Source organism: Bubalus kerabau, chromosome 6, assembly GCF_029407905.1.
Source record: "Bubalus kerabau isolate K-KA32 ecotype Philippines breed swamp buffalo chromosome 6, PCC_UOA_SB_1v2, whole genome shotgun sequence".
NCBI classification, from domain to species: Eukaryota; Metazoa; Chordata; class Mammalia; order Artiodactyla; family Bovidae; genus Bubalus; species Bubalus kerabau.
In genome coordinates this window covers 58456693-58482121 of record NC_073629.1, presented here as the reverse complement: position 1 = coordinate 58482121, position 25429 = coordinate 58456693, and the positions used below count along the sequence as shown (strand labels likewise).

Here is a 25429-nt window from a genome sequence, read left to right as displayed (position 1 = left end):
TGTGGTAAGTGAAATTTGAACCATGTTGTTGGGAGACTGGTGTTAATTAAACCATGGTAAGTGAAAGCTGTGTATACTGAAACCACACAAAGTGAGGAATGCTTATATATATGTATTGAGAAAGAGTCTCAATGATATTATCTCCATGTTGTCAACTTTATATATGACTGTTTTTAAGTTTTTTTTTTCCCCCACTAAATAGGAAGGACTTATATTCAGTAAAATAAAGATTTTTCCTACGTATGAGAAAGTACCCCCTATGGTATAAGACAACTTATGCATTATCAACTCTGCTTTCCTATCTTGAGCCTCCTTACCTAAACTTTAGGTTTTAGAAAAGTAGGAGCATTCCTCTCTAGAATCCACAAAAACACCAAAGAAATTCTGGTGACTCAATGATTTGCCTCTGGCATTCCTCTTCTTAAAGCCCTTCAGTAGCTCTCTACCATATGATAAATGCTCTACCATGGTATCCAAGCTCCTTCATGATTTGACCCCTGAATGCACCTTATTTCCAGACACATCCTGACTAACACTTTATAATCTCCAAACAAGGACCTGCTTCTTGCCTCCAAACCTTGGTTTATGTCATCACCTGTGTGTAGACAGCATACATATCTACTAACCAAGGTATCATCATGATAACTTCTGTTCATCCTTAAGAAGCAGCTCAGATGTTGCCTCTGAGCAACTTCAAAGTGTTCTCTAAACACTTTCCCCACCTACAATCTTAAGAAGTTTAGGCAACCTTCAATCACTGCTACAAAAACTTTTTCACATCTTCATCCCTGCACTTGTTATAGACTAATATACTTTTGTGATTTACTTTAGTATCTACTTACTTTTTTAGACAGTAAACTACTTGAATACAGGAACTATATCTTGTTTACCTAATACTGGTTTCCTGAATGAACTGTAGGATAAAATGATGTGATTAAAACAACTGCAGAATTCTAGTGACAAACTTTATCTCAAAACCACCCTTTTGTCTGAAGCAACTTCCTTGTATCTTTTGCTTCTGACTAGTCTCTGCAAGCTGAGGCAAAGGTGGGCTCTCCTTATAAAGGATCACGTGAAAGGCAACATCACTGAGATATTAGTAGCAGGTTAATTAGTTTTACTCACTCTACCTAAATGGGATGGAGGGTGTTTGGAAGACTGAGGGGAAAATAAGACAGGTAAGAAGGGTTACTGATTTGAGAAGCAAATGGCAACCCACTCTAGTACTCTTGCCTGGAAAATCCCATGGACGGAGGAACCTGGTAGGCTGCAGTCCATGGGGTCGCTAAGAGTCTGACAGGACTGAGCGACTTCACTTTCACTTTTCACTTTCATGCATTGGAGAAGGAAATGGCAACCCACTCCAGTGTTCTTGCCTGGAGAATCCCAGGGACGGGGAAGCCTGGTGGGCTTCCATCTATGGGGTTGCACAGAGTCGGACACAACTGAAGCGACTTAGCAGCAGCAGCAGCAGCAGTTTCAGGAAGAAGACAACCACAAGGACTAGGTGAAAGGGAACCGTCAATTAAACTTAGAAACAGCATCAGCAAATGAATGGATAGAGAAGATGAGGCACATACATACAATGGAGTATTACTCGGCCATAAAAAGAATGAAATTGTGCTATTTGCAGAGACGTGGGCAGACCCAGAGACTATCACACAGGAAAATCAGAAAAACTAATATCATATATTAACACACATATACGGAATCTAGAAAAATGGTACAGATGAACGTATTTTCAAAGCAGTAATAGAGAAACAATTGTAGAGAACAAACATGTGGACACTAAGTGGGGAAAGGGAGGGGTGAATTGGGACACTGGGACTGACATATACACACTACTATGTACAAAACAGAAAATGAATGAGAACCTACAGAATAGCACAGGGAACTCAGTGCTCTGTTGAGGGGATATATAAACACACACACACACACACATATATATGGCTGATTCACTTTGCTGTACAGCAGCAAACAATGCAACATTGTAAAGCAACTACGCTCCAATAAAAATAAACTTACAAGCAGCATTCATTCATTCACTAATAGCATGGCTGCTAAGTGGTATTCACTGGGCTGAAACACCACACTGAATAAAACACCGTCCTTGCACTTAGGGATCCCTAAATCACACATATATTTCCTTTTATTTCCTAATGCACTGTATCTGAAAGCCAATATTAAATTTTCATTTTCTACAATATAATGGCATTCCTCTACAGACTAGGTTCAAGTATCTAATAATTTGTCACACACTACAGGACTCATGTCAGCAATGCCAAGAGGAATATAAAGGTTTATACCCATGTTTGGCCAACATAATCAGGGAAACCTATGGCAAAAATGAGAAATAGTGATAAACTGCTGCTGCTGCTAAGTCACTTCAGTCATGTCCGACTCTGTGTGACCCCATAGACGTCAGCCCACGAGGCTCCCCCATCCCTGGGATTCTCCAGGCAAGAACACTGGAGTGGGTTGCCATTTCCTTCTCCAATGCATGAAAGTGAAAAGTGAGAGTGAAGTCACTCAGTCGTCTCTGACTCTTAGTGACCCCATGGACTGCAGCCCACCAGGCTCCTTCGTCCATGGGATTTTCCAGGCAAGAGTACTGGAGTGGGTTGCCATTGCCTTCTCCAAGTGATAAACTAGCCATAGCTGATTGAAAAAGAAGCCTTAAGCAAGAAATGAGAACAAAATTTAAAAAAAAATCAACAACCATGAAAATATATTAGGTTGGTGCAAAAGTAATTGCAGTTTTGCATTGTTGAAGTTTGCAGTTTGATATGATTGGAATACATTCTTATATGTGGTTATGTTATATGTCATTTTAATGTGTATTTCTTGCTTTTTTTTGCTGACTTACTACTTGCTTTTTTAAATATTTATTTTAGACTAGGAAAATAATGTTAGACAAAAAGCAAATTCAAGTGATTTTCTTATTTGAATTCAAAATGGGTCCTAAAGTAGCAGAGACAACTCACAACATCAGCAACGCGTTTGACCCAGGAACTGCTAACTTCCAGTACAGTGCAGTGGCTCAAGGAGTTTTGCAAAGGAGAGGAGAGCCTTGAAGATGAGGCGAGTGGTGGTCAGCATCGTGAATTGACAATGACCAACTGAGAGGATCATCAAAGCTGATCCTCTTACAACTACACGAGACGTTGCCAAAGACCTCAACGATGACCATTCTACTGACTTTTGGCATTTGAAGCAAACTGGAAAGGTGAAAAAGCTAGCTAAGTGGGTGCCTCATGAGCTGACTGCAAGTTTAAAAAGTCAGCATTTTGAAGTAACATCTTCTATGCAACAACAAACCATTTTTCTTGATCAGATTGTGAAATGCAATGAAAAGTGGCTCTTATATAAGACAACCAGCTCAGTGGCTGGACTGAGAAGTTCGGAAGCAGTTCCCAAAGCTCAACTTGCCTCCCAAAAAAGTTCCTAGTTACTTGTGGTCTGCTGCCGGTCTGATCCACTACAGCTTTCTGAATCCCAGTGAAGCCATGATATCTGAGAAGTAGGCTCAGCAAATTGATGAAATGCACCGAAAATTGCAACTCCTGCAGCCAGCACTGGTCAAGAGAAAGGGCCCAATTCTCCTCCAGGAAACACCCCACTGCATGTCGCACAGTCAACGCTTAAACAAATTGGGCTATAAAGTTTTGCCTCATCCACCACATTCACCCGACTTCTTGCCAACTGACTACCACTTCTTCAAGAATCTCAACTAAGTTTTGCAGGAAAAAGGCTTCCATAGAAAGCAGGAAGCAGCAAATGCTTTCCAAGAATTTGTCAAATCTTGAAGCACAGATTTTTACACTACAGGAATAAACAAACTTATTTCTCATTGGCAAAAATGTGTTGATTGTAATGGTTCTTATTTTGATTAATAAAGATGTGTTTGAGCCTAGTTATAATGATATAAAATTCATGATCTGAAACTGCAATTACCTTTTCACCAACCTAATACTATTTGAGGTAAGGCAATAATGTTCCTGAAGTTTTGAGAATAAGCAAAAAATTATATAGAAAAATGATACCAGGTAACTGGGGAGATTGAGACAAATCATAGGAAGAAGACTGTGCAAACCTCTCTAATCTACCTATCTCCCTTCCTTCTTCGATCATACTTCACTCACGCCCACCATAGTCTCCTGCCCACCTCTGTCCCAAATTCCTCACAATACTGACGTACAACGCTGCAGTGGTAAAGAATCCGCCTGCAATGTAGGAGATTCAGGTTCAATCCCTGGGTCAGGAATATCCCCTGGAGAAGGATATGGCAACCCACTCCAGTATTCTTGCCCGGAGCATGCAGAGGAGCCTGACAGGCTACAGTCCATGGGATTGCAAATAGTCAGACGTGACTTAGTGACTAAACATCAACAACAACCTCCATTAATTAGTACTCAGTTTTTACTTCACCCCCCTTCAAGTCTAGCTGTCGTCCTTCTCAACTAGTTCTCATGGAGAAAAAGAGTAGGACAAACTAACTCTTGAAACGCTGGTATACGAATGACAACAGTTGTTTTTTGAAGACAGAATTTTTTTTCTTTAAACTTTCTGGAAGCTGAAATACTTATAGCCAAATGAATTTATCACAAATGTTAGAATGTCAATCACAAGAGGGAAATAACTTTGGGCAAAGGAACATTTCTGAAGTTCCACAAATTACACCACTTGGTAGGCAAGGGCTTGCCTGTGGGGGAGCTCAGTATGTGTCGCCTTGTTCTCAGCTTCCCCTACCATTAGTGGGAAGACACAGCGCAGAGGAGACAGTCAAAGCGGTGACAGCGCAGCCCCTGAGCAGCAGCCTTTATATTAGACGCTCGGGGCTAAGCTTGAACTGGGAACCAACACAAAGTGAAAACGTGACTCTGCAGATTTTCACAGGAATATTGGGCAGATGAGAAGATGATCTATAAGCTATGGAACATAAGAATTCTCCTTATTTCTCTCTCCAGGCATGGATTTTCTTTTTATTGTTCTCATCAAAATTCAGTATTGTTGTACCTCCTTAGTACTGTCCTTGTTTTGAATAATTATGAAAAGCTGTAATAGGTTTTGAGTGATTGATAAATCATAATGCAGTCCACTTGATGTTTTCAGCTCTTTCAGCCTTTCCAACTTGGAAAGGGAAAGATGTAATGGAAAGATCTTTTGTAATTTAACTAATTCCTAAGAATGCACATTGATTTATAATTATTACTACAAACATAGTAGTAGAATGTTTGGACATTCAGAAAAATACTGCCATACATTATTCATAACAATCTGTTTTAAAACGTGTGCCTCATATTTCACAATTGTTCTGAGTTATACTTTCATGTTAAGAAGTGCTTAACTGCTCCCATCTGACTTATCCTCCTGATTCTAGAAAAATGACTTCAATTGAAATCACTGTTAATGTTCTTACAATTTTAAATAGTAGACTTCCAATATTAATGTAGCAACTGATCAGCTATATTAAAATCCAATTTAAAAATTCATCTGGAGTCTAAGCTCAGATTTATGACTCTTGTCTTTCATCCAACCCAGCATGCACTCTCGATGTAACTTATCTGCTTTTTGGCACAAGCCTGGACACTTAGCGGGAAGTGAAAACATACTTCAGTTCCTAGGAAAATAAGAGTTATATTAAGGTGGCTAAATTGAGGCAATATAATCAGTCAATCTGGGGAAACATACTGCTTGTTAAACATGATGTAACACTGGTTCATAAAAGGTCAAGGGGTGGGAGATAAAAGCAGAAAAGGCAGAAACCAACCCAAAAAATCTACAGTAGAGTGAAGAAAAATTGCTGCTGATTTACTTACTTTGTTATTTCTGTCTCAATATTATTTCTAGTTTTCAGAACATCTTACGTTAATCTTCTATCTCAAATTTTCATGAGCTGTCTATATTTCTACACACAATTTTCTTGCAGGTACTTCAAAGATTACTTGAAGGATTGAAATATTTTCAGATACTTCCAGAGAAAGGAATAATTAACTCATTATTATTTGTTACCCCAAACTATATTTGTTCCCTTGGCTTTCAGGAAAAACAAAATTTTACTTTGCTTGAGACAAAAGTAATGAAACACACATATAACAAATATTGGTATAATGAATAATATTAATGGGGAAACAGTATTTGAAGTTATTAAGAGAACAGTCATGACTTGGACTTGAATCCTGTCAATTAATAGTCATATGGCCTTGAATAAATGACTTAACCATTTTATAATTCAATTAACTTATTTATGAATACTGAACATAGTATCTGTCTCAATGTGTGTGTTTTTTTTAAGATAAAAAGATTCAGCAGATAAGTCTACATTGCACATAATAAAGGAGCTATTAATATTTACAATAATTATAATTCAAAAATAGTTTGATAAAATATATAATAAACTTCATACTAATCAAAACCCAAGTACTTTATTCATCTTTCATAATAAGCATAGACTGTTAAAAGCACAATGAATTCAGTATTAGTAAGTTTTATCTCTCAATCCTGCTATCACCCTGAGCAATTAATTCTCTTAACCTCTCTGGGCTTATGTTAAATTTAACACAGAATGAATAACTTAAGTTCCTGTCTTGACCTTAAGAATTATTGTGGCATTTTAGCAGTAGAACTGAAAGGATGAAAGAATAGGAGTTCTGGGTTATAACAAGTATGAACTGTTATTCTAGGTTCTCCTAGCATGGATCCTATTTGCAGGAAGTAATTCTGAGAATGACTTAGGTGGTTAAAAAAATGAACTCAAATTAGTAAATCCCATAAAGCAGCTCATAACCTACCTAAACATTCTACCCAATACTCAGTCTGGTCCTTCATACAAACCACAAGAACAGTCTACCAAGCTCACTGCGAGTATATTTCTACCACACATTCATTTTAAAGTAAGACATGCACATAGAAAGTGTGTGGAGAATTAGTTTAGGTTTAGATTGAGTCCTTATGTCCCTTTCCTGACATACTTGTTTTTTTTTAATTTGTATACAGTTTCCATTAGTAGACATACTCTGAAAAGAGGGGATACATTCTCAGAAACACTAAAAAATCATCTCAAGTATTTCGACACTGTTTAGAACTCCTGTCAAAACACAGTGAACTATGGATGTGTCATTTACCACAAAGTAACTTGGTTTCTAAATACTTTCAACTAAACCTTCTCTAGAGAAAATTTAGTTTGTTGCTAACTGATAACATAGCAAGATAACTTCTACAGTGTCTATTTCTATTAATTAACATTACAAGCCAGATTTTTAAAGTTTGAACAAACTGTATAAGAGAAAAGAAGTCTGTGAAAGATATGTAATCCATGATCCAGTTTGTTTAACTTCACACTATCTCACTTTACTAGACTTATACAGACCAAAAGTTACATATTCTTAATATTTTAAAATACTGATGAGCCAAGACTCATAATATGTGCATAAGTCTTTGGAAGATAGTATCTTCTGCTTTAAGTAAGTAAAATTTCACAGTTAAAAGTGATAATCTGCTCTAATAGTTAAAATCAGTCTTTTAAAAATTTCTCTATATAGTATTTCTTTATACTCTCCTCTACACAGTAACTACTTACCCTTAATCAATAGTTTTTCACTTTCTGGAATGCTAATTTCATGAACCACAGGCATTATTAACCTTGGAAAATAACAATTAGTTTATTTTGTCTCATACACAATGTCATTCATCAGGATGCAATAACTGTATATTTAACAGCAAGTAAAATTAGTATGGCAATTTCCATAAGATTTTCTTTGATGCTATGCATCAGCACAGTTTCCTCAGGGGTCTACTTAGCAGTCAGAGGCATACTAAGTAGCATTAATCAAACAGACTCACAACTTATAATAAGATCAATTTTAGTAGAAATGATCACTCTGCAGTTTCATGGAAGCAACCAATAATCTCAAATGACTTGTCAGATTCCAAGAACTATCTAGGAAGAAGACTAGTCTAAAAGCCATAAGAATAACGGTGTGGTATGGTCATGGGAGGAAAGATACTCCAAGAGATCAAAATGCTTTTAATCAATTTACAATTAGGAGGGTTTAGGAGGGAAGCAAACGGGGTCAGGATGCATTCCAAATTCAGAAAAACCGCTTATGGTTAAGATATATTAACAGCTTGCTGTTTTTCTGACACTGTATTATCCCATTTCATGTTCCCAACAACTCCCTATGAAGTAGGTAGTATTATCTTCACATTTTATGGATAAGGCAACTAAGGCCTAGAAAGGTTAAGTAACCTGCCCAAGGTTGATGAAACCTAGAAAACGGAAGAGGGAATCTGAACAAATTAACCAGAGCTAGAATACCATCTTCAATCCAAATCTCCCAAAAGGAAAAGGATATGATACACTAAGACACAAACACAGTTCATTATTAAATACATTTAGAGATCTACATGACGATAGGTGTCTAAATATATAAATAAATATAAAAGGTATTTAGACATCTACAGATGATACCAATCTAATGGCAGAAAGCAAAGAGGAAATAAAGAACCTCTTGATGAGGGTGAAGGAGAAGAGTTAAAAAGCCAGTTTAAAACTCAATATTAAAAAACTAAGATCATGGCATCCAGTCCCATCACTTCATGGCAAAAAGAAGGGGAAAAGGTTGAAGCAGCAACAGATTTCCTCTTCTTGGGCTCTAAAATCACTGCAGATGGTGACTGCAGCCATGAAGTTAGAAGATGATTGCTTCTTGGCAGGAAAGTTATGACAAACCTAGATGGTGTGTTAAAAAGCAAAGACATCACTTTACCATATAGTCAAGGCTATGGTCTTTCCAGTAGTCATGTATGGGAGAGTTGGACTATAAAAAAAAGCTGAGCAGCGAAGAATTGAGGCTTTTGAACTGGTGCTGGAGAAGACTTGAGAGTCCCTTGGAAAGCAAGGAGATCAAACCAACCAATCTTAAAGGAAATCAACCCTGAATACTCTTTGGAAGGACTGATGCTGAAGCTGAAGCTCTAATACATCGGCCACCTGCTGCAAACAGCTGACTCATTGGAAAAACCCTGATGCTGGGCAAGACTGAAGGCAGAAGAAGTAGACAACAGAGGATGAGATGGTTGGATGGCATTACCTACTCAAAGGACATGAACGTGAGAAAACTCTGAGAGATGGTGAGGGACGGGGAAACCTGACGTGCTGTAGTCCATGGGGTCACAAAAAGTTGGACACAACTTGGCGACTGAACAACAGACATTTACATCAACTCAAATACTGCTCTCCAATATTTTGGGGCCTTTACTACCTTAGACAGAAATTTTGTATCTTCTTTATCCCCTGCAGAAAACCAAGAACTCAGTGTTTGGGAAAAAGACAAGCTGACTATACAGAGGAGAATTTATACTTGTGTTAATTCATGAAACTGCATACCACATTTTATAAAAATAATTATAGCAGCAGTGTTACCAATTCTTTTTACTTCAGAAAAAGCCAACTCATATGCACATGACTACTATTTTTTACTACCTATCCCCAGCTCTCACTTCTACTCTACTTAAGCTTCAGGCCTCACGTTTGTATATACACCATGGCAGAGGTTATTAGTTCCTAATAAAATGAGAAACTCTTTAATAAAAAGTCAAATATCTTACCTATGTCCAAGGGTACCTCACTTTGAACATATAAAAGTCACAAAGTGACTTTAATGTTTCAGAAGTAGATTACTGTCCTAATATAATTGTAAAAACAGAGAAAACCTTCAATATTCTATCAGTGACTTTCTTCTGCATATGAATTTGACCCTTTTGTTATCTGAAGGGTTTTCTTATATTTTCTTAAGACTGTCATTGGTGGGCACCACTTTCCTGGATTAAGACAGCATCCTAATTCCTATTGCTGAGAAAAGGGATTAAAAACATTGACTTTGGGCTCAACATCAGAATGAGATCTTAGGAGTTGGAGAACTCTCAGATCCACATGGTACCCACACATGTCAAAATAAAACTACATCTTACCTTAACACCTTGCATACCAGGGGGCCCCATTAATCCAGAAAGACCTTGATCACCCTAAGAACAAAACACAAATGGAGCTTTAATATTATGAAAAAACTGAAAATTATGATTCCCATGCTGTAGGAGTTCATCTTGGCTGTCAAGATCTTACTTACTGATCTCCTCAATCTGGCTCAAGTTCCACGTGCTTTCTGAGAACTTCCTTGAGGCTCCCAACCCTTATTTCTTTCAGTACTGATTACCTGGACAGTACTTCACCCTGTCCATGGCCCTGCTGCTTTTTCTCTGATGTTCTTTTCTCTAGAAATGCCCTTACTTCCCAAATCTCCACCTTTTCCAAGGCTTACCGTGTTTTAAAAATGTAAAGAAATCTACTTAAAAATTCTACCAGCATTTTATAACACAGCTGCAGAGGGCTCAGGTCTGCCTGTTTAGATGAGGACTCACAGGTTGGTGGGACTCCCATGTGGAACATCAATGAACAGCTGGGGGATGGGGAGCAGGACTAGGTTCTTTCCCTGGTCCAGGACTAGGACTCTGGAGCAGGGAAAGAGGCACTTCCCTTTCCAGGGCTGCCCTGGTGCCTTCCACTGTAGTAACCAGAGTAACTGCAGTGAAAATTTTGGGGAGGACTGTGCTGGTCCACAGACTCAACAAATTAGAGCCTTCTGTCCCCATCCCTTCCCCCAGATTTGATGAGGGCTTGCAGAGCAGGGTAGGAGAAGGAGAAATTACACCAGTGAGGGGCAAGGAGTGTCTGTGGTGGGTAGAAGTGACAATAAGAGACACAGAGGAGGATGTGTAAATGACAAGGACAAAACATATCAAAAAGGAATGGGGGTAAAACCTTAAACCAGTTTACTTAAGGTACACTTTTTCTTTACCGCTGTTCCTTTCCCTCTTTATGCTGTAACAAATTTATTGTGCATGGCAAAAAAAGTATGTTGTTTGAAAGAAAGGGAATACTTAGTTAATAATCCTAAATAAACTCCATGACTATTCATGTACTATTCATAGTACATAAATGTTTCACTGCATTATCTACTTTAATGTCAAGTTAAATGAACAGAAAAGAATGTTTCTGATTATTAACTGTCAAGTGCTTTTCCATTTGTTCTAATATTTTATGTTCTTGTTCAATGTTTTATTAATATGGCATCCATCTGTTATGGCGTGATGGGTTTATACATATATGGTTTTATACTTATTATTCTGATAGAAGGAAAAGAAAGCTACATTAGGAAACAGAAGACTGGAGGCTCATCCTCTACTAGCTCTAATCAAGGGTAGATGAGTTGATTTCCCTTCAAAATTCCTTCATCTGAAAGCTGAGAATAAGAATAATATCACATTTGTCTTATGGGAAAGGAAAAGTTGCCACTAAGGTCCCATAAGGAATTAAATATGTATGTGTGTTCTATGAGAGGTGTTACTTACTGGATATTACATGCTGAAGGACTAGACTCTGCATTGCTTATATTGTTTCATCATTGACTATTTATTATAAAAATAGCTAAATGTTTAAAGATAAAATTCAATTGGGTCCCAATTCCCCTATACTCACACCAATTTGATGTTCATATTTTATTTGAATTTATATTGTATTTATATAAATATCCTGTTTCTTCAGTATAACTGAACCTAATTTTATGTAAATATGATTTCTAAGAAAATTTTTAAAATTTTACCATTTTAGAAATATCTTTATTTTGAAAGTTGGATTTCACTTAAAGCTTAATGAAAACATGTTATGAAGTCTTAAATTTAATGACTTTTTCCTATATAGTACAGTTTGTACATGAGTAACTCAAAAATTTTAAAAAGACTGACATACTCCCTAGTCTCAACTCACAGGCTGAATCATCTTATATTTTGTACAGAAACTGTACACATACTGAACCACCCTATACTTTGTACAGAGAGGCCCCAAGTAAATATTAAAAATAAGCATTTGATAAAATCTGAATGCTTAATTTGGGGAGATTATTCAAATCACTCACCAAAAGAGAGTGGATGTCTAATTTCTCAATTTTAAGAAATCAAATGTCTCATATTTACACATTTTTAAACACGGCATCTATATTTCTCAGATTGAAGAATTTTCTTCCTCATTATTAAGGGATGAATGAAAATACTGTTTCTAATAATAAACTTCCATTCTTTTTCTAACTTATTTAGTCAGTGAACTCAGTTCCATCACAGCAATGAAATTCTTACAATTCTAGATTAAATTTGATAATTTGTTAGTATAATATCCATTAATGTGAGGTAATTTTTCTTAAATTTACAAGAGTTTCTGTAAACCAATTAAAAGATCAGATTACAAACCAGGAACCACAAAAATTATTCAGGGATTTTAAAAGTTTGTGAATGTACACCACATAAACAAAAACATTGTATAATTGTATCACATTCATCAAGTGCATGACTAAATAAAGCTTCCCAGATATATGCCTAAATACTCAACTTGTATTCATTCTCACTGGAAAACAGTATCTTCCTCCTAAAAAAGATTTTTGTTGCTATCGTTACTTTGAAATATTAGTTTCTTTTTACCTAAAGGCATATGTGTGTGTATTTGAGAGCATTATAAAATGAAAAGCATACTGTATTGAAAGTTAGAAAATTAAGGTATATCATTAATTCTTCCACTTGCTAACTACTTAAATTCTATAAATCCTCTTTTCTCAACTGGAAAAAAAAATAATGATGACAGCCTCCGTCACTGTTACTGTGAGACTTAAACAAGATAAAGTACGTAGAACCATTCTAAAAAAGGTGTAAAATGGCATTAGAATTTATAATGGGATCCATACTAATAGCCACATTCTTGAGGTTAGGATCGAAAACATCTTGTTCTAATTTTTTGCTCAATCTGTTCCTAGTTGGCAGGAAGCACAAGAGCATGCCAGAATGGACATTCAGTAAGATTAATTATATGATTTTAACTGATATGTTAGGCTGATGACACCATTTACTTGATTCTTCAAATATTCCTTCATTAAAATCCAATAGTTATTACATACTTTGAAATCAAGTAAAATCTATATTTTTAAAAAAGTAAAAGTTATTTTTAAATGCTTAAAATATATCAACAAGATTTTATTTCATGGACAAGTAATTACCTTTTCTCCAGAAAGAGCTTGATCTGGGGAAAAACCTGGATCTCCTTTAGGGCCCTAAATAAAACAGTTATAAAACACTTGATGAAACATAAATTACATATATCATACTTCATCAGTTGTATGTAATGTCATGCACTATATACAGCTTATATGGTATTGAATAAAATTACATATTTTAAATTAAGATGAATATAGATTACTTATCTTTTTAATGTATATTTCATTTATCCTTAATTTTAAATGTTGAGAAGATTCCTAGAAATTTCCCAGACATAGCTGATTTTTCTAATCAATAAAGTTATACTAAAATTGAAACATTTCTTTTGAGAACTACATATTGTGACATAAGTTCAGTTCAGGCACTCAGTCATGTCTGACTCTTTGTGACCCCATGGACTGCAGCACACCAGCCCTCCTGTCCATCACCAACTTCCGGAGCTTGCTCAAACTCATGTCCATCGAATCAGTGATGCCATCCAACCATCTCATCCTCTGTCATCCCATTCTCTTGCCATCAATCTTTCCCAGCATCAGGGTCTTTTCAAATGAGTCAGCTTTTTGCATCAGGTGGCCAAAGTATTGAAGTTTCAGCGTTAGTCCTTCCAATGAATATTCAGGACTGATTTCCTTTAGGATTGACTGGTTCAATCTTCTTGCAGTCCAAGGGACTCTCAAGGGTCTTCTCCAACACCACAGTTCAAAAGCATCAACTCTTCAGCTTTCTTTATGGTCTTTGTGACATATTGAGTTATAATTTTTAGAATGGGGAAATGTTATTTTTAGTGGAAAAAAAACTGCTTATACTAATTTTCCAAATTTTAAGACATTACTCCAAGTTTAAATATTTTCCAAAATCTTGCAATGTACCGTGCATTGTGTGCATGCTCAGTTGTATCCTATTCTTTGCAACCCCATGGACTGTAGCCTGTCACACTCCTCTGTCCATAGAATTTTAGAGGCAAGAATACTGGAGCGGGTTGCCATTTTTTCCTCCAGGGGATTTTTCCCTGTGGCTCCTGCATTGGCAGGTGGATTCTTTGCCACTGAACCACCTGGGAAGCCCAAAGTACATGCATTACTTTTACAATAAAAAATAAATCCCCCTCCGCAAAAAACCCTCTAACTGGCAAAATTCTTTTTAGTGTTATAAAATAGATATTTTTCATACTCTGGAAATCTTTCATACTTTAAGAGAAGTATAACTTCATATTTCAATCTAAAATTTTGGGTACAACAGTAAAATCAACTTTTTTTATTATTCATCATTGCTTAGTTGCTCAGTCCTATTTGACTATTACATACTAGGAAAAATATTTCCTTTTCTATTTCACTCTTCATAAAATACAGAGTTGAGATTATCATTCAGATTCTGACTTCACTACCATTCTCAGCTAATAATAATTTTCCATTCCTAAAATTTATTTCCACCCTATGGGAAACAGGGAAACTGTTATGTCTTCCTTCACATATTCAGGAATAATTTTTTTTTCTTTCACTCCACGGATATTTACTGAACAACTTCCTGAACACTTAGGAATGAACAAAACAGGCAAATTATCTGTCCTCTTTAGGCTGACATTACACTATGAGAATAAAAAAAAAAAAAGAATAAACAACTATCTATAAAATAAACATTTAAAATACAATTTCTTGTATAGATAAGCGTCAGAGAGAAAGCAGGAGCTGGAGAAGGGAACTGTGACCAGCAAGGGCTTTGAGGGCTCTCTCCTTGTGTACAGTGGGCAGAACCATCCCTAAGAAGGGTATCTGACCAGAGAACTGAAAGATGTAAGGAAGGGAGTTGTAAATATATCTAGAGGAAGATCACGAAGAGCAACCCCAGCAGAGGAAAATAGTACGTGCAAACGGCCTGAGATTTACCTGAAAAACAGCAGGCTACCCAATGTAACAGAAGCAAAGGGGAGAGAGGGATGTGTGTACTTCAGAGAGACAAATGGGGCTGGAACACAAAGGGAATTATTAGGCCTTATTTGTGGCTTGGCTTTTACTCAGATGTATCTTCTGATATACCATTGGCTATAGTGTTGAAGAGACATTATGGGAGTTGCAAATTCAAAACACATATTGAAGGCAGAGCTGACAGAATTTTTTCTCTCAGGATGGGAAGTGAAAGAGACAGATTGGCATCTAGTCCATATACAATGGGAAAATGATTAATGGAAAAGATCAGGGAGAAGAGTAGGACTGTATATCAGCTGAAGTTCTCTCTTGGACATGTTAAAAGCAAGGTGTCTCTTGCATTTCCAAGTGGAGATACTGTGTGTACTGTTGGATGCTGAGTCTGGAAATTAAAAGTCACCAGAATATAAATTGTATATGAAACCGTAATGAAAGAGGAGAGTGAAAAAGCTAGCTTAAAACTCAACATTCAAAAAGTGAAGATCACACCATCCAGTCCCATCACTTCATGGCAAATAGATGGGGAAAAAATGGCAACAGTGACAGACTATTTTCTTGGGCTCCAAAATCGCTGTAGAGGGTGACTGCAGCCATGAAATTAAAGGACACTTTCTCCTTGGAAGAAAAGCTATGACAAACCTAGACAGCATATTCAAAAGCAGAGACATTATGTTGCTGACAAAGGTCTGTTTAGTCAAAGCTATGGTTTATTCAGTAGTCATGTACGGATGTGAAAGTTGATCATACAGAAGGCTGAGCACTGAAGAACTGATGCTTTCAAACTGCAGTGCTAGAGAAGACTCCTGAGAGTTCCTTACAGCAAAGAGATCAATCCAGTCAATCCTAAAGTAAATCAACCCTAAAAATTCACTAGAAGGACTGATGCCAAAGCTGAAGTTCCAATACTTGGGCCTCTGATGCGAAGAGCTGACTGACTGGAAAAGACCCTGATGCCGGGAAAGATTTAAGGTAGGAGAAGGGGGTGACAGAGGATGAGATGGTTGGATGGCATCATCTACTCCATTGGACATGAGTTTAAGCACACTCCAGGAGATAGTGAAGGATAGGGAAGCCTGGTGTGCTGCAGTCCATGGGGTTGCAAAGAGTCAGACACGACTGAATGACTGAACAACAATTGAAACTAGATGTAAATACAGAGAAAAGCAGAAGGAGGATGGTTCACTAAATATGTTCCAATATTTAAAAACTGTAGGAGGAAAGACAGAAAGGGAGAATGAAGTGACACAGCAGGTCAGTCGGAAAGGCAAACAAAGTGACAGCGGGGCCTCCAAGTGTAGAGAAGACATTTTCAGAATGAAGGCATGGCCAACTGTGTCCACAGCTCCTGAAAAACAAGTCTGGGCGAGATGCTGTTGAGAAAGACAGAAGTGGTTGGTGACCTTGACAGGTACCATATCAGTGGAGTGGTCAAGAATATGTGAAAGTCATGGGTGGTAAGACAGGAGCTTTGACTCATAAGACAAGTAGAGAAAAAAGGGGAGTACACCTTATTTTGTGAGAAAGAAGATGTGAGTTTGAAGAGAAGCCTTAGGCTTTAAAAAATTTTTAACATGGAAACTAGTATATCAAGCTATTTTGTTGATGGGAACGATCTGGGAAAGAGGGAAAAATTGAGCCCAAGTTGGGAGAAATGCATACTTCTCTTGAGTATGTCTCACGGATCCAGGGTCCAAGCAGAGACATTTCAGTAGGGACAATTAATCTGGTTCAAACAACAATTCCAAAGGTACAACATATGGGAACAGATGTTAGGTCACTAGCCTGATAATGGGAAAAAACATAAGAGCTAATTCTCATCTGACTGCTTCTAATTTCTCAGTGAAATAAAGTGTGAGGCCTACAGCTTAAAGTTAGAGGTAGAGAGTGTATATGGGAGGAATGCTTTCCAACAGCACTCAAACTAATGAAAGACAAAAAGTCCTTCATGTTCTCCAGTAAGTCTTTTCATTTTACAGATCAGAAACAGGTCTTCATTGGCAGAAGTGCCAAAAAAGCATAAAATATTTTAAGCATCAAAAAAAAATGTTAAGGAAAAAGTTGTTTTCCAGTCTGACCTATTCCCTTTCATAGCTAATCACTACTTCTACCACTAGTACAATTTTAGATCACTGGTTACAAAATTATAGGACCTCACAAATGGCTTTATCTTAGTATTTAAGAACTGAACTCTTCATCTAAAAAAAAAGAAACTTAGAACTCATGAAATTTTAGAGCTTATCTAGGAAATCCCTTTATAGATAAAGCAATAAGGTGCAAAAATATTCATTGAATTAAGACTGTCTAGAAAAGTATCAATAAATTGGGTCAATTTCCTTTCTCATTATCACAATATCTTTTAAAGTAAAATTGTATTGATTTTTTTTTACACATTTTAATTTTCTATTATAAAGCCTAACTAATTGATTTGAAGCAATATTTACAAAAAAATTTAAAAAGAACTTAAATGACAGCCCTTGAGAAATTTGAATAAAAGTTTTTATGGCCAATGTTTTTACTTTTAATTCTCACAGTAAAAACTCTTATTTTTAGGTCCAATCTGAATTTTCTGAAAGTGAAAGTCACTCAGTTGTGTCTGACTCTTTGTGACCCCATGGACTATACAGTCCAAGGAATTCTCCAGGCCAGAATACTGGAGCCGGTAGCCTTTCCCTTCTCCAGGGGATCTTCCCAACCCAGGGATCAAACCCAGATCTCCCTCATTGCAGGCAGATTCTTTACCAGCTGAGCCACCAGGAAAGCCCAAGAATACTGGAGTAGGCAGCCTATCCCTTCTCTAGTGGATCTTCTCAACCCAGGAATCAAATCGGAGTCTCCTGCATTGCAGGTGGATTCTTTACCAACTGAGCTATCAGGTAAGCCCTGAGTTTTCTATTATATACCAACTTCCTTAATATAATTATCTTTCAACTTTCTTGACATCATCTTCTAATCTGACATTTCATCTTCCACTTAAAAAAACACTGAAAAGTGGAAGAAAGTAACCAATTAAGCAATAAAAACCAGATGTAAAGACAAACTGTTTTCTTATTCGTAAGCTTTATACATCTTGGCAACATATTTAAAGAGATATGTCAAATCTCTTTTACTGACACACAAAGACACTTGAGTGTACTGATAAAGTCATAATCTAGAACCAGAAACTTAAGTCAGCGTGAAGAAAATGTTTTTAACCTGGCCAGTTGTGCACTGATCCTAGCATAAAATGCATAAGAAAGAGATTATTGAACATGCCAATTTTGTCTGAAATGTCAAGGAAGTAGGACATACTTTTCTGCATTTAAGGGATACACTCCAAAATTTCTTACTTATATTTCCTCTCATTTTGTATTTATTCTATGATTCCTGAAACACTTCTAGCCACACTTGATTGGCTTTTTACAAACTCCTTGGAATTAAAAATAATGTTTATAAATTAAATAATCAAACTAAGATATTAAACCCACAAAGATGTTAGAATAGTATTTAATAGTATTAAAAATAACAGTAGTAAATACAATCATATAGAAACGTTTACAATTTTTGTAACACAAGGTAAACACAAACATTGTAAAAATGTTTACAATTATGGCCATCCTGAAAAGCAGAGAACATTTGAATGGATTACTGATGAAGCAGAAATACTGAAAATAATTTGGAATGTAAAATTTCAGAGTATGAATAGGCTAAATTGGGCCAGTATCACAAAGGAAACATTAAATGACCTGATCCTGAGGTAGCACCACTTGAATATTCTTGGCTTTAATGTTAGCAATAACTACACAAGCTCTATAATCTCAATTTTAAGCCTTATGCTCTCTAACCAACACCTTATCTTTATAGCTCACTCTAAGCCCTTATAACTTTAGCAATTATTTGACCCACTGGAACTACTAATATGGGATCCCACTACATTTTCACTCTCATCCCCTATGTGGCCTCACTTTCCATCTCTAGAAAGCGTAAATTCCAGTGTCTTATATTCTAATTAATTCCTTGCATACATAAGTAACACCACTGCCTGTTTCTTTCACTGTCATAGTTTACCTGGAAAATCTTAAATATAAACTCCACTTACTCTGACCCTACCCACAGTGGGTAAATGTAAGAGAAAACAATTATGATGACAAATCTCACATTAAATTCATGACTTATACTGATTTCGTCTTGTTTTGTCTTTTGATGTGTTCAGTAGTTGCTTAGTCAATTCACTTTCCCATTTTTCATAGATGATTATTTCCTAACTTCTCTCTCTTCACTCTCAGCTGATGATCTTGCTTTCAGCTTTGATAAGCTCTCGTAACCAAATCCACTATATCTCTCCTTAATCTGTTCCAAAATACTCTGCCATCACAACCAAACTCCCCAGGACATCATTGGTGAACTGTCTTCCCTACATTATTTTAATTTTTACGTCTAAGGTAATTGCTGTTGCCAAGTAAACACAATGTAATTTCTCTGATCTTAAAAAACAACTTTCCTTGAGCCCACATCTCCCTTCTCTGCTCCATTATACTGTTTCCTTTTAGAGAAAACTCCTAGAAAGTTGTCTGTGTTAACTAGACGACTTCCTCTCCTGCCATTCCTTCTTAGATCTATCTACTCAGGCTTTCATCCCTATTACTATCCTACCTTATTGATCATTCTTTCTCAGTTCCCTCTATTAGTTCCTCTTCATCTTCCTAATTGAATTCTGAAGTAACCCAAGACTCAGTCCTGGGACATTTCTCTTCAATGTCTACATTCATCCCCATGTGATTTCATCAGTTCCATAGCTTTAAATTCTATATATACAATGATGACTCTGAAATGTATCCTTTTAGCTACAATATCTTCCCTGAGCTCCAAATCCATTTACTCTTATTATATATCTCCACTTGGATGTTAGTCATCTCAAATTGAATATGATCAAAAAGGAATTCTTGGGAATTGACAGTGTCAGGGTTGCATGTCTGCAATTAATCCTCCTGTAGATGATAACTATGAACTCAAAACAAGATACCTAAAACAACTACTTGAAAACACAGGAGAACAATTAAAAAAAAAAGGCTGGAGGGTATTCAATTTTTGAAAGAAGAATCCACACTTGGTGTAATACACATTTACACAGCCTTTCTCCTAAGGACATTTCCAAGTCTGCATGGAGTAGCTGGAATTCAAGCAGAAAAACAAACTTTTTGGCTAATGGTATCAGAAGACAGAGTGTAGGAGTACCAGAATGATTGTAAATTAAGGGAGAAAATCCTAGAAAGAAAGTCAGCTTCCCCAAAAACTTAAATATAGACTTTCTTCAATTCTTGGCTGATCCTGACATGCATTTTCATGAGATAGATTCCAAAAAGCTTGGCAGAAGGCAACAGCTAAAGGGCTAAGAGAATTAACAAATTTCAGCTGCTGCTCATTACAGAGGAAAGTTTGGGGTTTGATCCACATCATTTTAGAGGAACATGGTAAATATTTGAATAAACACCTTTCCCCTAAAACTGAGGAAGAGTTATACTTTAGAAGCAAATACTATATTCTTGGACTAATGGACTTGCACTAAAACTGCAAGCAAACACTGAAATATGCCCTTTAAGTGTTTCTAAACCTGTAAAAGTTTAAGGTGATGAGCTAGTTATTTCAGTGCCTACAGAACAAAAATCAAGTCTCCAAAGGACAAAAAGGGTTTCCTTGATGTCTAAGCAGGTCGAGAATCCTCCTGCAGTTCAGGAGACACAAAAGACGTGGGTTTGATCCCTGGTTTGGGAAGATCCCCCATAGGAAGAAATAGCAATTCACTTCACTATTCTTGCCTAGGATAGCCCATGGACAGAGGAGCCTGGTGGGCTACAGTCCAAAGGGTTGCAAAGAGTTGGGCATGACTAAGCAGACACAAAGACAAAAAGAGGTCAAGTCCTCAAGAGGACTGATGTTAGAATTAGCAGTTGAAGATTTTATTAATTACTGACTGAGCAACTGAACTGAACTGAATAAATATGTTCAAGGACTTAAAGGAAAGGATGATCATAATGAGTGAACAATTATCGACAGACAGATGAAAACTATATAAAAAATCAACTAAAAACCTAGAACGGATGATAATATCTGAAATATCTGAAATAAAATTTACTGGATGGTATTAACACCATGTTAGAGAAGGCAGAAGTAAAGTTTAGTGAACTTAAGGGTAGATCCATAGAAGTTATCTGAAGAAGAGGAAAAAAATACATGGCAAAAATGAACAGAGATCTAGTGACCTATGGGACAATACTGAGTAGTCTAACATACATGTAAATGGAGTCCCAGAAGGAAGGAGAGAAATAATGGGACAGAAAGATTATTTGAAAAAATAATGGCCAAAAATGCCCCAAATTTGTTTAACAATTTTTTAATAGGTTGGAGAGGGAGAGGGTGGGAAGATTTGAGAGAATGGCATTGAAACATGTGTAATATCATGTATGAAATGAGCTGCCAGTCCAGGTTCAATGCACGATACTGGATGCTTGGGGTTGGTGCACTGGGACGACCTAGAGGGATGGTGTGGGGAGGGAGGAGGGAGGAGGGTTCAGGATGGGGAACACATGTATACCTGTGGCGGATTCGTTTTGATGTTTGGCAAAACTAATACAGTGTTTGAGGTTTAAAAATAAAATAAAATTAAAAAAAAAAAAAAAAAGGCATTCAGTGAAGCCCAAATAAGAAATATCTAAAGGATTCAAACCCTTCATATATCATAGTAAAGCTACTAAAAGCCAGATTAAGATAAAAGCCTTAAGATATTCTGTGAAAAATTACACATCATATTGAAAGAAATAATAATGTTGGCTAAATTCTCATCAGAAACAGTAAAGGCCAAATGATGAGAACAGCAGACATGCTTAAAGTACTTGAAGAAAAACATTCTCAACCAAGATTTCTTTACTCAATAAATTTTTAACTATCCTTCAAAAAAATGTAGACAAATTTCAGGTAAACAAAAACCAAGAGAAATCATCGCCAGTAGAACTGTACTCCAAGAATACTGAAGGGATTTCTTTTAGCGAATGAGAAGTGACACCAGATAGAAACTCATATCTATAAGAAGGAATAAAGAGCTCTGGAAATGAAAATAAATCCCTTGCTTGTTTCTTCTAATTTCCTTAAAAGACTGACTACTTAATACAGAAATTATTGCATTGTACTATTGGGTTTATAATGATATAGATGTAAAATAAATAACAACACAAAATATGGGAGAATAATAGGTAAATAATTGTATGAGTCATATTCTACATGAAATATTACCACATTAATTCCAAGTAAACTACAATAAGTTAATAATGCATATTGTAATCCCTAAAGCAATGACTAAAGATCAGAGATACAGCTGAAATGCCAACAGAGAAATTAAATAGAATACTAAAAAATATTTGATTATCCAAAAAGAAGGTAGAGAAAAGGAATAAAGGAGCCAAACATATGGGAGAAATAGAAAAGAAATGACAATGCAGAAGAGTAAGACCCAATCATAACAAAATTATACAAGTATAAATGAACTTAATGCTCTAATGAAAAATCAGAGATCATCAGCCTGGATAAACTTGAAGATCCCACTACACAATATCTATAAGAGATGCAATTTAAATATAGAAAAGGAAAGGAAAGGAAATTTATATAGTAGACAGACAAAAAGCACTAAAAAGTTGGTGTGCTTATATTACTAACACATTAGACTTCAAAAAGATGAGAATTACTAAACGTATTTGATAATGATAAAAATATCTGATAATCAAGAAAACAATCAACCTTATATGTGCACGCATCACACACAGCTGCAAAATACATGGAGCAAACACTAACTAAACACTTTCTAAACATAAATACAACTAGTAAGGATAGAGAAAATTTGACTCCAACTAGACCAAAAAAATCTAGTAAGGACAGAGAAAATTTGACTACTACAAACCACACTAATCGAATTGACATTTATGGCATACTCATGGCAAATCGGAGAAGACGATGGCACCCCACTCCAGTACTCTTGCCTGGAAAATCCCATGGACGGAGGAGCCTGGTAGGCTATAGTCCATGGGGTTGCTTAGAGTCAGACACAACTGAGCGACTTCACTTTCACTTTTCACTTTCATGCATTGGAGAAGGAAACGGCAACCCACTCCAGTGTTCTTGCCTGGAGAATCCCAGGGATGGGGGAGCCTGGTGGGCTGCCGTCTATGGGGTCACACAGAGTCAGACACGACTGAAGCGACTTAGCAGCAGCAGCATGGCAAATAGATGGGGAAATAATGAAAACAGTGAGAGACTTTTTTTGGCTCCAAAATCACTGCAGATGGTGACGGCAGCCGTGAAATTAAAAGACGCTTGCTCCTTGGAAGAAAAGCTATGACCAACCTAGACAGCATATTAAAAAGCAGAGATTACTTTGCTATGGTTTTTCCAGTAGTCATGTGTGGATGTGAGAGTTGGACCATAAAGAAAGCTGAGTGTCAAAGAATTGATGCTTTTGAATTGTGGTGTGGGAAAAGACTCTTGAGAGTCTCTTGGACTTCAAGGAGATCTAACCAATCCATCCTAAAAGAAATCAGTCCTGAATATTCACTGGAAGGACTGATGCTGAAGCCAAAACTCCAGTACCTTGGCCACCTGATGAGAAATGACTCATTTGAAAAGACCCTGATGCTGGAATAGATTGAAGGCGAGAGAAAGGGATGACAGAGGATGAGATGGTTGGATGGCATCACCAACTCAATAGACATGAGTTTGAGTTGGCTCCGGGAGTTGGTGATGGACAGGGAAGCCTGTCATGCTGCAATCAGTGGGGTCACAAAGAGTCGGACAGGACTGAGTGACTGAACTGAACTGATACCTAACAAATACAAGATACACAACCTTCTGAAGTTCATGTGAAATATTAATCAAGATAGATCACCTGTTGGGCCACAAAATGCCTCGACAAATTTTAAAAGATTAAACTCTTCCATTGTGCACGGACCACAATGGAACTAAATGAGAAATCAGTAACAATAAGATGACTAGAAAAGCTTCCAATTGGTGAACATTAAACAAAACAGTGTACTTCGGAATAACCCATGAGTGAAGATTAAAGCATTTATTTCAACTTAATGGAAACACAACACATCAAAATGTGCATACTAATGAAGAGGAAAAGTTAAAATTTTACATAACCTCGTGCTCCTTCCACCTCTGTAACTCAGCTTGCTCCTTGCAGTCTGGATCACATAGGTCGCATAGTCTCAGAAAGTGGGGACTTACAGTACTAGGAACTGGAGCTTATCTCACTCACCCTTGTCCTGTTCTTCGCAATTGCCCAGCCTCTGCAAACCTGCTTAATCACACCTGTTCATGTAAAGGTCAGGCATCCCCCTCCCCATCTTGACTGCTGTTCCCACACAAGTGAAACCCCTTAGTTTAAACCAGCCTATTGCCCACTATAGTCTGTCTATAAAAACTCTGTAATCCCTTTGTTCGAGGCTCAGAGCTTGGAGTATTACTTCCTCTGGGCCCGCCAGCATAATAAACCCGAGTTCTCCTACTCCAAGTGTGGTGCTTGGTTTCTCAGGTATGGGGTTCTGCAACACTAAGTCACTTCAGTCGTGTCCAACTCTTTGCGACCCCATGGTCTGTATCCCACCAGGCTTCTCTGTCCATGGGATTCCTCTAAAACTGGAGTGGGTTGCCCTTTTCTTCTCCAGGGAATCAGTCCTTGGAGAGAGATTCATAGCTCTAAATTAGAATAGAGCTAAAAATCAGTTAAACACTAAATGGTTCATAGAAAAAATTAACAAATCCAAAGGTTGGTTCTTTGAAAACATTAATGAAGATGAACCCTTGATTTCATCCCAGGTAAAAACAAAACCAATGAAAACCCAAAATCATGTTCCTCCTCATTCCAGTAGATGGCAGCTCCCACAACACCGGCTGTTCAACTACTTAGGCCTTAGATTACCTTTGACCCCTCTCTCACACCATATAAGTGACTCAGCAGCAATTATGTTGACTGTACCTCAAAATATGTATAGATTTTGACCACTTCACACTGTCACTGTTGTTAACACTCTAGTCCTTCATCCATGGCATGAGCTTGGGTAGACCAATGAAGAAGTCTCTAAATCGGTTTTCCTATTTCTACCCTTCCCTTACCCCAAGCTATTCTCTGTGATAGCCAGAACCATCCTCCTATCACATAAATTGCATGATGCCATCTTTCTACTTTGTTGTTCTTGTTCAGTCGCTCAGTCATGTCCAACTCATTGCAGCCCCATTGACTGCAGCACACCAGGCTTCCCTGTACTTAGAACTCTCCAACAAATATACAACAGTAAAATTCAAACCAAAATTCTTACCTGTAAGGTCTGAACTAATCTGCCTCCTACTGTCTCTCTGATCTATCTCCTAACACTTATCTCATTCAGGTA

The 25429-nt window shown here is 37.0% G+C and overlaps 1 protein-coding gene across 1 annotated transcript in view; it reads right to left on the bottom strand.

The window, feature by feature from the left end:
- COL24A1 (collagen type XXIV alpha 1 chain) overlaps positions 1 to 25429 on the bottom strand; it is a 404934-nt gene that overhangs the window by 321246 nt on the left and 58259 nt on the right. Inside the window, exons 7-8 of the mRNA XM_055587104.1 lie at positions 13098 to 13151; positions 9973 to 10026 (exon numbers count right to left, since the gene is read on the bottom strand). Coding sequence (XP_055443079.1) covers positions 9973 to 10026; positions 13098 to 13151 — 108 coding nt within the window. The remainder of the gene's footprint in view (positions 1 to 9972; positions 10027 to 13097; positions 13152 to 25429) is intronic.